General features: G+C 33.5%; 1 protein-coding gene and 1 long non-coding RNA gene across 2 annotated transcripts; one reads left to right on the top strand and one right to left on the bottom strand.

Moving 5' to 3' along the window:
• Positions 1 to 3,016: 3,016 nt before the first annotated feature.
• On the top strand, positions 3,017 to 4,763 carry LOC106779291 (vegetative cell wall protein gp1-like). The gene is made up of 2 exons (XM_014667371.2): positions 3,017 to 3,477; positions 3,590 to 4,763. The coding sequence occupies exons 1-2, from the start codon at positions 3,318 to 3,320 to the stop codon at positions 4,465 to 4,467; spliced, it is 1,038 nt and encodes a 345-aa protein (XP_014522857.1). The 5' UTR covers positions 3,017 to 3,317; the 3' UTR covers positions 4,468 to 4,763.
• A 2,434-nt stretch (positions 4,764 to 7,197) lies between these two features.
• Positions 7,198 to 8,562, bottom strand: LOC106779309. Its single transcript, XR_001377155.2, has 2 exons — positions 8,284 to 8,562; positions 7,198 to 7,450 (listed from the first exon to the last, which is right to left on the bottom strand). It is a non-coding gene; the product is annotated as an uncharacterized LOC106779309 (long non-coding RNA).
• Between the last annotated feature and the right edge of the window lie 5,773 nt (positions 8,563 to 14,335).

Here is a 14,335-nt window from a genome sequence, read left to right as displayed (position 1 = left end):
TTGAAATTCACTGAAAGATTTTTCAAATTTTGAATAAATTTTGAAATTAATTAAAATTTATGCAAAATTCTTTAAAAAAAATATTTAAAGGATTTTTTTAATAAATTTTGAAATTTTTTCAAAGATTTTTTTAACAGATTTTAAAATTCGTTGAATAGTTTTTCAAAAATTTTAACAAAATTCAAAATCTTTTAAAAAAAAAGATATTTTTAAAGGTTTAATAGTCTTTTTAGTTTTCAGTTTTACTTATTGTTCTAAAAAAGGTCTCTAGTTTTAAAAAAGAGTAAACTTTATGATTGCAGGAACTATATATTGCATACAAATTTTAAATTTATTGAATGATATTAATTAGTTTATTCATTGTTCTTTGCTTCATGTTACGATTATTTATCATATTTACAATATGGTGACTTTTTATGTTAAATACCATGTTTTTAGACTTTGAATGTCTTAGTATTCTTAATGTGAAACTAGTGGAGAGTTATCTCCTAGATATAATGGAGTCCATTCACGGGATAAGTTTATTTGGTGTTCTTATATACTTTTAGTCATGAGTTTGGTTCTTTGAAAAACTTCTTCATCGTAAGATTGTTATTGATAATCATATCCAATCTTCTACCATAACTCTTAGTTTTATGTGTAACCTTTGTGGATCACTTCGAGAGAATGATGATAACTTTTTCTTTGATTGTTTATGCTAACAAGTTCCAAACTTGGATTTCCCATGTTTTTCCTTTATTTTTTTTTGTCATTCCAAGGTTAGATTTTCGTGAATTCATCTTGTACTTGTTTCGTTCTCCAATCAACTGATCGGTTAGGAAGGATGACCTACAAAGTACACTCTGACGTTTAAGTTAGAATTTTTCTCTCTAGGTCTTTAATAACTCAATATCAAAAAAAGTTTACCTGAAAGTAAATTCATAGAGTTTATAATTGATCAATTGATTTACCTCTTAATGATCATTAATACAAATCTTAACCGTCTAACCGTGATCGTTATGAAATTAATTACATCTTAATTCTACTCAACGGTAATCATAACCGAGTGGTCGAGAGACACTTTCATGCACATCCACCCGCTCTATTTTACCCATGCTACATGCCACCCCACCTGCCTCAAGTCCATGGTAACTCCATGGTAACACATCTCTTACTTTGTTGAAATAAAATCATTAAAATTTGGTCTGGTTTAAACTTTACTATTATAGTTCACATCAAAAGTACTAGATTATTGATCTTCTAGCTAATTAGACTGCTTTATTTGACACTTTACCTTCAATTGTAAAGTTGGATTGAATTAGGAATTATTACAATGTCCCACAATTTATGTTTTGTTAGCATTACGAGTATAATTTGATCACTATGCCTATTGGTACATTTCCTTCTTTTATGAATGTTTATGCCAAAACAAATAATGATAAAAATTTTAGGGTGTGAATCTAGATTGAAATATATAATTTGAAATTCTAGAACTTCAAAATTCTAATATATGGTAAAGTGGGTACCTCTCTTTCTTTGTCTAGTTGTATGATAAAAGAAATAATAAGACAATGGTGGCCCCAAAATTCCTAATCATGCACAAGGAAATTCATCTCTGTGGGCATGCTATGATTGGAATCAAAAACACCCGTGAAGACAACGACTTCCTCAAATTTGACAACTTCATACACTTATATAATCACTCTTTTCTAACTTAACTATCCCCATTCTCGCTTACCTTTCACTAAAACATAACTCTATTTTCGCATCTTTTTCACTCTTTTATAAATTATATTACATTTAATAAGTGTAGAGAAAATTAAGGTGTTTATGTATCATCGCTCATTATTTCATATACACATAATAAACTAATTATTGGTTGATATTTATGAACTTAAAAGAAAATAACAAACAAAAGTGGGTAATATTTTTTAATTATATTCTATTAAACTCCAAGATATCTCTTCAAAGTCCCTTTTATTGACTAAGTTACCAATGTAAAATTTTATGACCATTAAAACTCCTTATATAAACATTATTAATGTATAAATATTTCAAAATATAAATATATATTTCATTCAATGTAATATAATTTTTCTATTAATAAATACAAAACACTCCATATGTGAAGAAGAGTTTAATTTTGTAATTAAGGGAATTATGCGATAATAATATCTCTAAAAGAGAACATCATGTCCTTTAATGAATTTGTTATTTTTATTCATATCTAAATTATTAAACTTATGGAAAAAGCAGCAAAACATATAGACAAAAGTCATAGATTCACGATCTCATAAACCTGACTTTTGAATCATAAGAAAACACTAAACTCATCCAAACAATCACAATCACAATCACAGATAATATGAAAATCATGCATAAATTTCAAATATACATAGATTTATCAAATGATAAAAGAACCTTGTACTAGTGAACTCTATCACGATTGCATAGAAGTGTAGCTTCTTCTCAAGATAATTGCCTGATTAAAAAATGATTATGTAAAAAAGTCCAATTAACCACAGTAAACAGTTTGCTCAAAATAAATTGCATCAAACCCACTTAATTATTGCACTGCACTTTTGACTTGAAGACAAAATGTTTCTTCGTAAGCTCTTCAAACAGTCATAATTTAGTGGTATTTTAGTAGCATTGTCACATGCAGCATCACATAAATAATGCACCTCACAGGACATCCTAACACAGTTCATCGGTTTGTCTAAACTCTTTAGCCTCTGACATCTACAATTTCACAGGTGTCATGTTAAGCATTGTCTTGGCTCTCAGTGTGACTCCAGCAAAGACATATTTCCTACGTGTTTGTCATCTGTTGTGTCAAATGTCCTTCTCACAAATTGTTTGGTTACCTTCTTATAAAGTCTCGTGAACCAACAGGACCCAGCCTTTGGCATTTCACACACCAACAAAGGAACAAACATCCAAGCAAATTTTCTTGTTTTATTATACTATCCAAAGTGTATTATCATATTATCATATTAGTTTTATGCATCATTATCTTCTACAGATTTCCTTTTTATCAAACAGAAACCGAGAGCTTACCTGTGTCCAACTTTTACGCCCCCAGCAAAGTCTTAAAACAAACCGCAAATCACTTCTCTTCACACAGTTAATGGTGGTTTTTGCATGATTGAACTACTATAGCCTTTTTCCTGGTCAACATCTTTTTTCAATTGTCTTTATCATAGAGAGAAAAAGAGAGTAAAGAGGAATAAGAGCTTATAATTGAATAGTGTGAGCCTCATTATATATTTGGGAGCACAACCACCAACTGGTCTTCACTCACAGACACGGTTTCTCAGACAACAAGCCTTAGAATAATGTCTTGGATCCTTGTAATTCTGTTTCTCAGCCTCACATACGGTAGTGTTTCTGAGGCTAACCATGACAAGAAGCTTCCTTCTGCTTCTGTGGTTGGCACTGTCTACTGTGACACATGTTTTCAACTGGATTTTTCGAGGGGAAGCCATTTTATTTCAGGTCCCTTTTGCTTCTTCTATTGAATCCCTGGTTCAGCTTCATATCATATCATGTCATACCCATAAGGTGTTATTTGAATTTGGTGGCTAATGTCTGGTTACTCCCTGTGCAGGTGCCTCAGTAGGTATAGAATGTAAAGATGGGAATTCAGTACCAAGATTCAAGAAAGAAGTGAAGACAGATGAAAATGGGGAATTCAAAGTGCAGCTACCTTTCAAAGTGAGGAAACATGTGAGGAGAATCAAAGGGTGTACTTTCAAGTTAATAAATAGCAGTGAGCTTCAATGTGCGGTGGCATCAGTTTCAACCTCTTCTTCAATGAGTCTTAAGACAAGAAATCAAAGAGAACACATATTCTCAGCAGGGTTGTTCTCATTCAAGCCTGTAGAAAAGCCAAACTTTTGTAACAAAAAACAGAGTGTTCAAAACTCCAATCCACATGTTTCTGTGAAACCCTTTTCAAAAATTCCACCAAAAGTTCAAACTACAGTGTTCAAATCCAATCCAACTAAAAGTTCAGACAAACCTCAATCAAATAAAGATTTAGCTGAAGATTTCTTTTTTCCTCCAAATCCATTTTTTCCACCACCATTGATTCCTAATCCATTTCAGCCTCCTCCCCTCATTCCAAACCCCTTTCAACCACCTCCTCTTATTCCCAACCCTTTTCAACCACCAAGCCCACCACTCATTCCCAACCCATTCCAGCCACCAAGCCCACCACCCCTCATCCCTAACCCATTCCAGCCTCCTCCAAGCCCACGTGCACCCCTCATTCCTAACCCATTCCAGCCTCCACCCAGCCCACCGCCATCCTTTTTTCCTCCTTTACCACCAATAGTAATACCAGGTTTAACTCCATCACCACCACCACCTCCACCACCAGCACCAATTTTCCCTATTCCTCCTTTCCCTCCACTGTTCCCACCTCTATTCCCTCCACCTCACAGCCCTGGCACAGCTGCTCCTTCCGAGAATACTTCTCCTTGATTAACTAGATCTTACCGGTCAATGTGTAAAAATTTCTTAAAGATATTTGTAAAAAAAGAAAATAAAAAGAGTTAAAGAGGTGATTTTACCTTATTACTTCATTATTTTCTTCTTTTTATGAATATTTATTGAGAAATTTATCTGAATGAGCTTTATATAGTGTACAATATACATATGGTTATGATATAAATAACTAGACATGAAGAAGGATATGTTGCAGATAAAGTAGCTACTAAGGAAATAAAAATACACATTGTTGCTATGTTAGTAATTAGTAATAAATATGAGGATTTTGACATCGTGAATCTTTTAAATTTCTATCACTTGTGTGATTTGTATCTTTGAATTGTTCTGAAAATGCACAGTTATAGTTGTGATTTTATTATACATTATAAGTTATGACTATATCATAAATTGTGGGGAACTGATTGTAAGTTATGTTCATTTTAGATTAGGCTGCACTCAGGTTGCTTAAGGAGACCTGGAGAAAACTAATTTGTTTTCCATATTGAAAAATACTGGAGCAATGATTTTTATAATTGTTATCTGCATTTCTTAAAATCCTTATACACGTTTCTAGAAAATAAAATATTCTTATGTTTGATTTTCATAGACCTTTTCAAAATATATTGCTGTTTTCCCTCAAAAAATAACATTACAGATTAGATACATTTTTGCTAAATTTTACTATTAAAAGTTTAAATAAATTTTATTTATCAGAATCTTTAATAAAGACAATATAGTATTCCATTAAAATAATAAGGTGGTAATTTTACAACATTGTTTTAATTTAAGAAAATTAGCGTTTAACCTTGTTCCATTAGGACCATTCTGTTTAAAACACATGCAAAACAACACGTTTTAAAAAAGTCTAGAAATCTTATTTTTATTAAAATAATAAATTAAACATGAAAAATTAAAAATAAAATTTATATTTTTGGAATGCTAGAGACTTTGGTTTCTATATCAAGTTGTTCCTAAAGGTTAAGTATTGACTAATTTCAACATAATATAACTTGGTGATTTGGAGTATCCATCATCGTTAACTTTTAACTTTTAAACGAAAATAACTAAATTAGGTAAAAAATTCGTTGATTCCACTTGAAATGATTTACTTTCGTGCTCTTTATGTGTAAAGTAAATTTTTCTAGCCTTTCATTCTCCTCAAATTTATTTTATAATTTCTAATATTCAAATTTTAACATTTAAAAATGAAAATTGGAATATAAATTTTTAGATATATACAAACAAAAAGTCAGGTAATCTTGTAAAAAAATGACATTTAAAATTCAAGTCCAAATAATAATATTTTAATTGAAATCAAATTAAAGTTTAATTGTAATAATTTATACTAAAAAGTAGAATATTAGGTAAATTTCAAATAAATAAACTAAAACACTTATCGTTACTATATATTACAGATAGTAACACTAGAAACATTAGAAAAAATTGGTTTAAACCCTTGAATCGTCTCTATTTTTGGGTCACTTTCCCAATTTCATCTCCCTTTTATTAAAACTCTCAATTTGGTCTTCAAAAGAGTCAATTTCAATCAAATTAATCCTTTCCGTTAAAAAAAGTTAATGTTGTTAAAATTTTAGACAGCACATAAGGTGAAGTGTTGATGTATACACAGGTGGCCTTTGTAGTGATGAGATATGACGAAACTTGGCATTTGAACAAAAATTAGAATTTAAAATAGATTGTTAAATTAGGGGATTAGGATTAAATCTGATTGTTAAATTGATCGCGTCAGTGGCTAGGATGGAGATCTGGAGAGATTGCGTTTCAAATGAAATGGATGGAAGAAGCGATGCTGTGCCGGGTGCGTGGTTTCCGATCACTATTGAAGTCGCCGACGGCGTCTCTGGTGGCCATGAAAAGGTGCAGCGGGGACTGGTCCTGGATGCATCTGGCCGCCATGGAGTCACCGGCGATATCTCTGGCCACCATTAAATTTACTGTTCACACCTTCATTTAAATCCTTTTCTTCTTTTTGGTTTACTGTAACAGACTATGTTTTTATGTTCTGCTGATACTTTTTTTATTTAGGGGATTAGGGCATTTGACAACTAGTTGATCCTCAGGCAAATTGGATTGTATCCTCTCTGTTAATGACTTCGCGCAAACTTCCGATGCTCTTTCCTCTCAGTTTTTCACCCTAATCCCCTAATCAGATTTAACAATCTATTTTAAATTCTAATTTGTGTCAAATTCAACGTATCATCCAATCATTGACACGATTCATCACTACAAAGGCCACCTGTGCATACATCAACACTTCATCCTCTGTGCTGTCTAAAATTTTCACGGCGTTAACTTTTTTAACGGGAATGGTCAATTTGATTAAAATTGACTCTTTTAAGGACCAAATTGAAAGTTTTAATAAAAGAGGAATGAAATTGAGAAAGTGACCCAAAAATAGGGACGATTCAAGGGTTTAAACCGAAAAAATTACTTAAAACATAAAGAAATGTTACTCAATATTTTATCGAATGTTCCTAAAATAATTTAGTAACATTTTATAAAAGTATATCCTATGTAACTAATGATTTTAGGTAACGTTTTTACATATTAATAAAAATGTTATTAAAAAATTAGTAATATTTATTTAATAAAAACATATTAATTTTAAAACACTAATAAAAATATTTAGTAAACTTTTTATTTAAAAAACTAACATTATAAAAATATTTCTTAAAGTTTTTAGTAACAATTTTAGCAACATTATAAAAATAAAACACAATTCTGTTTAAAAGTAAAACATTAAAAAGTTCTAAATACAATGTCAAACAACACAGTAGAAATGAATAATCCTGGAAGCACGACTATTTAAAAGTTAAAACTTCAATTATTATTCACAAACATGGGCCAGCCATATATATCTCTTGACTGATCATCATGACAAACTGGCAGATGATTTTAAAAGGAAACCAGATCAGACAGCCCACAAGAACAAGACCTCAACTCATCACATAAATACCTGAAACGAATAAACGACCACAAATTAGTTTGCATGGTGAAACTAACATTCATGTGAAAACAAATGTTGTTGATAATCTAATTCCAAAAACTACTACAATACTTGATGCACATTACAGATATAGCGACCATTAGAGCACAAAGGGTTTGTAAAGCAAGAGCAAAATGTTTGAAACTAGGAAATTTTGTATAGAGTTATAACAAAATTGAAGATCATAATGGTGTACCACAGCAGAGTCAAAGCAGAATTCTTGCAACATTAAAGATATAATTTCCTTTGTTTCTGCTTGTGGGAAAGACAAAAACATAAAATGAGTATATCAACAGATATAAAATTTCCAATTTTTCATTGAATAACAAACATGAGTATACAAGTGGTAAAAAATATTTTGACCCCAACAATATTTCTTGTCAAGCTCTGCCACTGACTGTCATCCTACCCAACCACCAAGCCTCTTTCCAAAACTCAACTATGCAATTTAAGAGACAAACACAGTTCTTCACTGAGCTAATTTCCAACAATCTCAAATTCTACCGAATCTCTAAGCAAATAAGGAACCATAAAATGATTCTTCCATTCAAAAAGCATTGGAAAAACCAATCCACAATTCTTCAGGATATTGAACATAAAACTATTCAATTCTTAATTTCTTATCACATAACGAAAGTCCATATACCAAATCAAACTCATATGCTCCTTCAGCCTTTCAATTCCTCCAACCAAAACACAATAAGCAAGTATCATTCCTAGGACAAGTGATTCATAATCGTACAATCACCTCCAATATATATATATATATATAAACTCTGGAAATAAAAATATTAGAAACGAACCATTCGAACGTAGGGGTTGTCCCCGAGGCATAATTCGCATATGATAGGCAAATTGGAGCGCCTCCCGTCGATTTTTTGGCCTCTGAAGAACCTCTGCTCGTTGGCATGATTAGGTTAGGGTTTCACAGTAACCCCTTCTTCTTGGCGCCAAACTCGAATAGAAGAAGAAACAAGAAAGTATAAGAAGGAGAAACGAAGCAGAGATTGTCGTTTAGACCACATTCATCCAAATCCAAATCCAAATCCAAATCCAAACAGGTATGGGTTTGGGTGCCGCTCCACCCCATCTAATAATAAGAATAGGAAAATGATACTTTGACAACTTGAGATTCACAAATTTTTTACACCAATGACGTGTCAGCTTCCTATTGGTTCATCTTTTTGAAAAAAAAATAAAATTGAAATGACGTGGATTAGTTGTGGGTACATGCAGAAAATGGAAGCAAAGATTTTTTGAAATTCAAATTTCATTTTCAGAATGTGAGAAACAAATCCTAGTGAGAGAAAGTCTCTCTCCAGCGTCATTCGTTCCCCTTGCCACCGTCGTTCGCCATTGAACGGCCACCGGCGTCGATCATCTTCGCGGTTCTTCCCACCGACCATCTTCGCGGCTCTTTCCACCGATCATCTTCGCGTCTCGTCCAGCATCAGTCGTCCCCTGTCCCGTTTGCACCGTCGACGACCCAAGGGCTCTGCCAGTGCCGGTCCCGATAACGGTCCCCCCTCCGTGCTATCTCCTTCCGCCGGCTTGGCTTGTTTTCTCATTCCGTCGTCTTACCGTTGCTTTCTCAAAGGTATTTAAGGTTTTTCTCTTTAGTTTTTAGTAATTTTTTTGTATACATGGAAATGTTTGCTTGTACTGGCTTGCTTCTTGATCAAGTGTGAGATATGTTCATCATGGAAATTTGAAAGCAATATTGATGTTGTTAACTGTTGATGATTTAATTTGGAATTGTGAGGAAATTATAACAGCATAATGTTGAGGTCCTAAGGAAATTATTAATAAGAATTTATTGCGAAAGAACCTCTTAAGTGTTTAATACTTTCTGTTGAAAGAGATTCCATAAGACTAAAGTCCTTGACAATCGTGTTTGCAACTTGAAATGCTAAAATACCAATTTCATTCCCCTTCATCACAAAACCAGATACAAACCCTCCAATTTTATGACCATGATGAACCATGACAGGAAGTGGTACCAATTATCTTATTTATCCGACCATGATGCAACAAATATGTACAATAATGGTCAGAAAATCAAGGAAATATGAAGAACCTAGTACTTGTACAATAACTATCATTCAGAGCTATATAACCTGAAACTGTTTCCACTGACCAATTCTATAATAAATAAGAATATCACAAAATTCAACTAAAAATTCAACTAGTTAGATAGTGCTAGTTAGCCAAACTCATCTCCCAACAAATTCAACGAAAAATTTCACTTAAAACAACACATATAGGATTCTGCAGAAATGTTACAAGCATAAAAACAGTCAAATGGTGGTTTTCAAAACAATGATATGTAAAATTGAAGCTATGTACTCAGATATTTGTATTTCAGGTCTTAGAGGTCAGTTTACGCCTGGGTAGAGCTGGTATTGATGTTTTCGACACTCTTGGTTGGTGGTGGAGGGTTTGTATCTGGTGCTATCATTAAGGGGAATGAAATTGGTATTTTAGCATTTCAAGTTCCAATCACGATTGTCAAGGGCTTTAGTCTTATGGAATCTCTTTCAGAAAAAAGTATTAAACACTTAAAAGAAGAGGTTCTTCCATTAGTGAGTGTGCAAGATTTGGTGTCAAAGGATATGGAAGGATATGGATGAACTTCTCAGAACTGTTGCTGCTCATAAGAGGTAACTATTGAATTTAGTCAAATTCCTAACAAGGGGCCTTCCTGACCAGGACAACTTCCAACTGTTAGTTTACCACAACTTTATACATCCCAAACTCAGTGGCACAACTTGGACCGATACTTTGAGAAGTAATATAAATTGTACTCACTCAATTCATCTACATATTTAGTCTTTCAGGTTAACAAATTTTATCATTTCGAATTTTCATTCTGACCCATCTTTTGGCAAACTTTAGAATTAGCAAAGAACATAGTTCTACAAGACAATCAAAGGAGGAGGCTGGATTACTAATGCAACAGTTGATGAGATTGGTTCAGTTTACAGTTGTACTAAGCTGGTTTTGCAATAAAAAAAACTGATGTTGTACTAATATAGTTCACTAACGGTTCTAAGGTTCGAAAGTGTATCACACACGATTATGGTTAAGGAATGAGCTTATGAACTAAAGCTATATATCCAAATAGTATTATGCCCCAACACATTTCCAACACATATTTGAAGGGCTCTCTTAGCAATTGATTTCGGATAGGTTGTACTTCAATTTTTTTTATTCCAAACCACATTTAACAGATCTCATATTACAACAATTTCAGATAGGTTTTAATTCAAATTACCACCTTCAAATTAGCAAGCCAAGCCAGCGGAAGGAGACAGCACGGAGGGGGGCTGTTATCGGGACTGGCGCTGGTAGAGCCCTTGGGTAGTCGACGGTGCAAACGGGACGGGGGACAACTGACGTTGGACGAAACGCAAAATTGATCGGTGGAAAGAGCCGCGAAGATGGTCGGTGGGAAGAGCCGCGAAGATGATCGGCGCTGGTGGCCGTTCAACGGCGAACGACGGTGGCAAGGGGGACGAGTGACGCTGGAGGGAGACTTTCTCTCACTAGGGTTTGTTTCTCACATTCTGAAAATGAAATTTGAATTTCAAAAAATCTTTGCTTCCATTTTCTACCCGTGCCCACAACTAATCCACGTCATTTCAATTTTTTTTTTTTAAAAAGGTGAACCAATAGGAAGGTGACACGTCATTGGTGTAAAAAATTTGTCAATCTCAAGTTGTCAAAGTATCATTTTCCATAAGAATAATATAATATATAAAAAAACAAGAAATACATTAAGAAAATACATTTGCAACAAAATTTATATTTGTCCTGTTTATAAAGTGTGACATCCCAAAATATCATATTCACATATAATATAATAGGATTTAGTTATTATAATATGTGAAAGCAGTTAAGATATAGAGATAACCGCATTTAAATTTATACAGTCATCCAAAATATGGCTAAAATTTAAAATTTAAATACAAGTATTAGAGTTCTCCAAAATACATAATAAACTAAAGATCCAAGGATGCCTAGAGAGTGTTTCCAAAAATAACAAGCTATTGAAATAAGAACTAATAAACGTCCTAAGTACTAGGGGTTGGATCTTCCTCAGTCTCCAACGCCTGCTCCAAGGGTACCTAATCCAATTCAATCTAATATTTCTGAGAACCTCAACACCCACGTAAACTTGTGAATCCTCATAAACATGGACATTAATTTTATAAAACACATCAAAATAATCATCCTATCATATAAAGACCTCTAGACTCGTCCGAACTAAGAATGTATATAGAGCTGGGGCGGGTTGTGCACTTGTGGTGGCCTCTACTGCTTTGCAAAGTNATTGCCGAGGGGTTTCACCCGACCACACACAAGGCTGGTCCGTTACCGCGGAATAGACCTCTAGTGATAGTGCCTACCCTAGGACCTCCCACTACTCTCACCACACACGTCAATCCTCTCTAAGTGAGAATGAAAGACCGTTAGAGTGTTAGGGATACCCCCCCATAGTGGAAGCCTTTTACATACATTCAATACACTAATTGATCTCACCGAGAGATCTTAATTTCGTATTCAATCCGATCACTTTAAATCATATGATATTCCTCTTGAATCAATAATGTACCTCATAAACCACTTTGATTCATCAAACATAAAATTTCATAGTCATTCAAGTGCATTCTTACTATATTGTCTCATACCAAACCCATACACCATCNTACAACATCAACCATGTCATAAAAAAATAACTCATACATTACATACTTTCACAAAACCAACACTTATTAACACAAATTTCTTTAGGACTTTTAATTATCAATACTTAAGTAATTCAAACCGCCTTAAGACCCTCACCAATGGCTCCAGAAGGGTCAAAAACCCCCAGAACGACCTAAAGAACATCCAAAACGGACGTCCGAAACTCCCGAAACGTCAAAAACAAAAACGACAGTAGAAACAGCGTGTTGAATGGCGCCCAACGCCATTTAGGGGGCGCCCAGCGTGGATTATGCAGGTTTTCTGCAGATTTTGCAGAACTCACCCACTCTCATTTCGTTTTAGGCCTTTTTATGCCTTTCTTCCACCCCTAATTCATCCTACAGGTTGAATTAAACTTGTTTAAGTGATCCTAACTCTTTCTAAACACATTATGAAGTATTTATGCATTGTTGTAGACCCTAAAATCTCCAATTTCACAACTTAGAGACTCAAACCAAAATTTACCAATTAGAAACTGTTTTTAGCAAATTTAGCACTTCAAACAAGTCTCAAATGACTCAATCAAGTTGTCCCCACTGCCCACTTGCATCCTAGACCTCAGTTACTCAAAAACACCCTCTCACTTTCTCTAAACTCACTCAAAACACTAGTTTTTCCTTAACCTAAGGGCTCAACTTCACTTCTACCATTCAGAACCTCATATCAACCAATTTTATAGTTCTAACAAGTTATAATTAACTTGCCTAAGCTGCCTCAACAGTTCAAAAAAAGTCCCAGACCTCTACCTCTCAAATTCACTACTTCCCTTCCCTTCAAATAACTCCAATTTCACCAACATAAAGACCAAAAACTCAATATTACCTCTTTGCACCTATTTTTACCAATTTAGTGACTTAAGCAAGTCACAATACAGTGGATAAAACTGCCCCAATAGTCCAAAAATGTTGCAGACTTCAATTGCTCAAAATCACTACCTCACTTCCTTCAAATGACCTAAAATTGACCCTAAAGACACTTGATTTCCTTCCTAACAGTACCACAACAGAATTTTCATACAAAACAGTTCCAACATACACCATTTCAGCATTCTAAAACATTCCAAACAGCGTACGGTCATCACACACCAAATTCACATATTAAACCCTTCCATACATGCATTTCAAGTTAACTAGAATCAATTTTCATGCCTCCAACAACATACCACTTCAAAAATTATCATGCGTTCACATCACACAACTAAAATGAAAAGTAGAACTAGCTCCCCTTACCTTTAGTGTGGACGGCCAACTCAAGGAAGAACCCTAAACCACTTGCTTGAAACCCCAAAATTTGAGAATCACCTATAAATCATCAATTGATGATGGAGAATGAATTTTAGAACCAATTAGAAGCTAGATTATGGAAGAAAACGAAATGGGTTGCTTGTAGCAAGAAATCACGTGCTTACAACCCTAGGGAAAAATGGAAAAGGGGTTTTCTTACCCGTTGGAGGAAACGGAGATTCAATTGGTAGAAATGCTCCTCTTGAAGTTCGGAAGGCCTAGGTAGCTTCAATTTGAGAAACAAACGGTTAGATTTTGAGTTATGGTAGATGGAAGGTGGAGGGAAGAAGAAAAAGAAAAGAAGAAGAAGAAGAAGTGTGTTTGTCTGGACGGTGGAGGAATGGGTTGAACTTGGAAGAAAGGGTTTTAATAAAATTTTATTTTTAAACTTTGCCCAATGCCTTGCTACCACGTATGCACCCCTTAAGGGATATTTGTACAAGGCCTTACACAAAGTTCACTCATAATTTTAGAATAATATTTAATTGATGTTACTAATTACTATATTAATATGTAATAACTGAAATTTTTATTATTTTTTTGGATATAAAAAATATTATATAACTATATGTTAATATAAGTTGAGTTAATGGATGTCTATGTCTGAAATGAGTTAACAATAATTAATTTTTAAAAAATATTAAATGTAATTGATATAAAAATTAACAATAATCTTTAGTAACATTTCTTTTTAAAATAATATTATATAGTAAGTCAGTCTCATCAGCAATAAAATTTATTTAAAAATGTTATCTACAGGAACAGTTATTGTAAAGGAATGTTACTATAATATATAAAATTTATCTATAGAAAATGTAAAAGA

Source organism: Vigna radiata, unplaced genomic scaffold, assembly GCF_000741045.1.
Source record: "Vigna radiata var. radiata cultivar VC1973A unplaced genomic scaffold, Vradiata_ver6 scaffold_190, whole genome shotgun sequence".
Lineage (NCBI taxonomy): Eukaryota > Viridiplantae > Streptophyta > Magnoliopsida > Fabales > Fabaceae > Vigna > Vigna radiata.
Note: the sequence above shows the minus strand (reverse complement) of the source record. Positions and strands in the feature narration are given on the sequence as shown.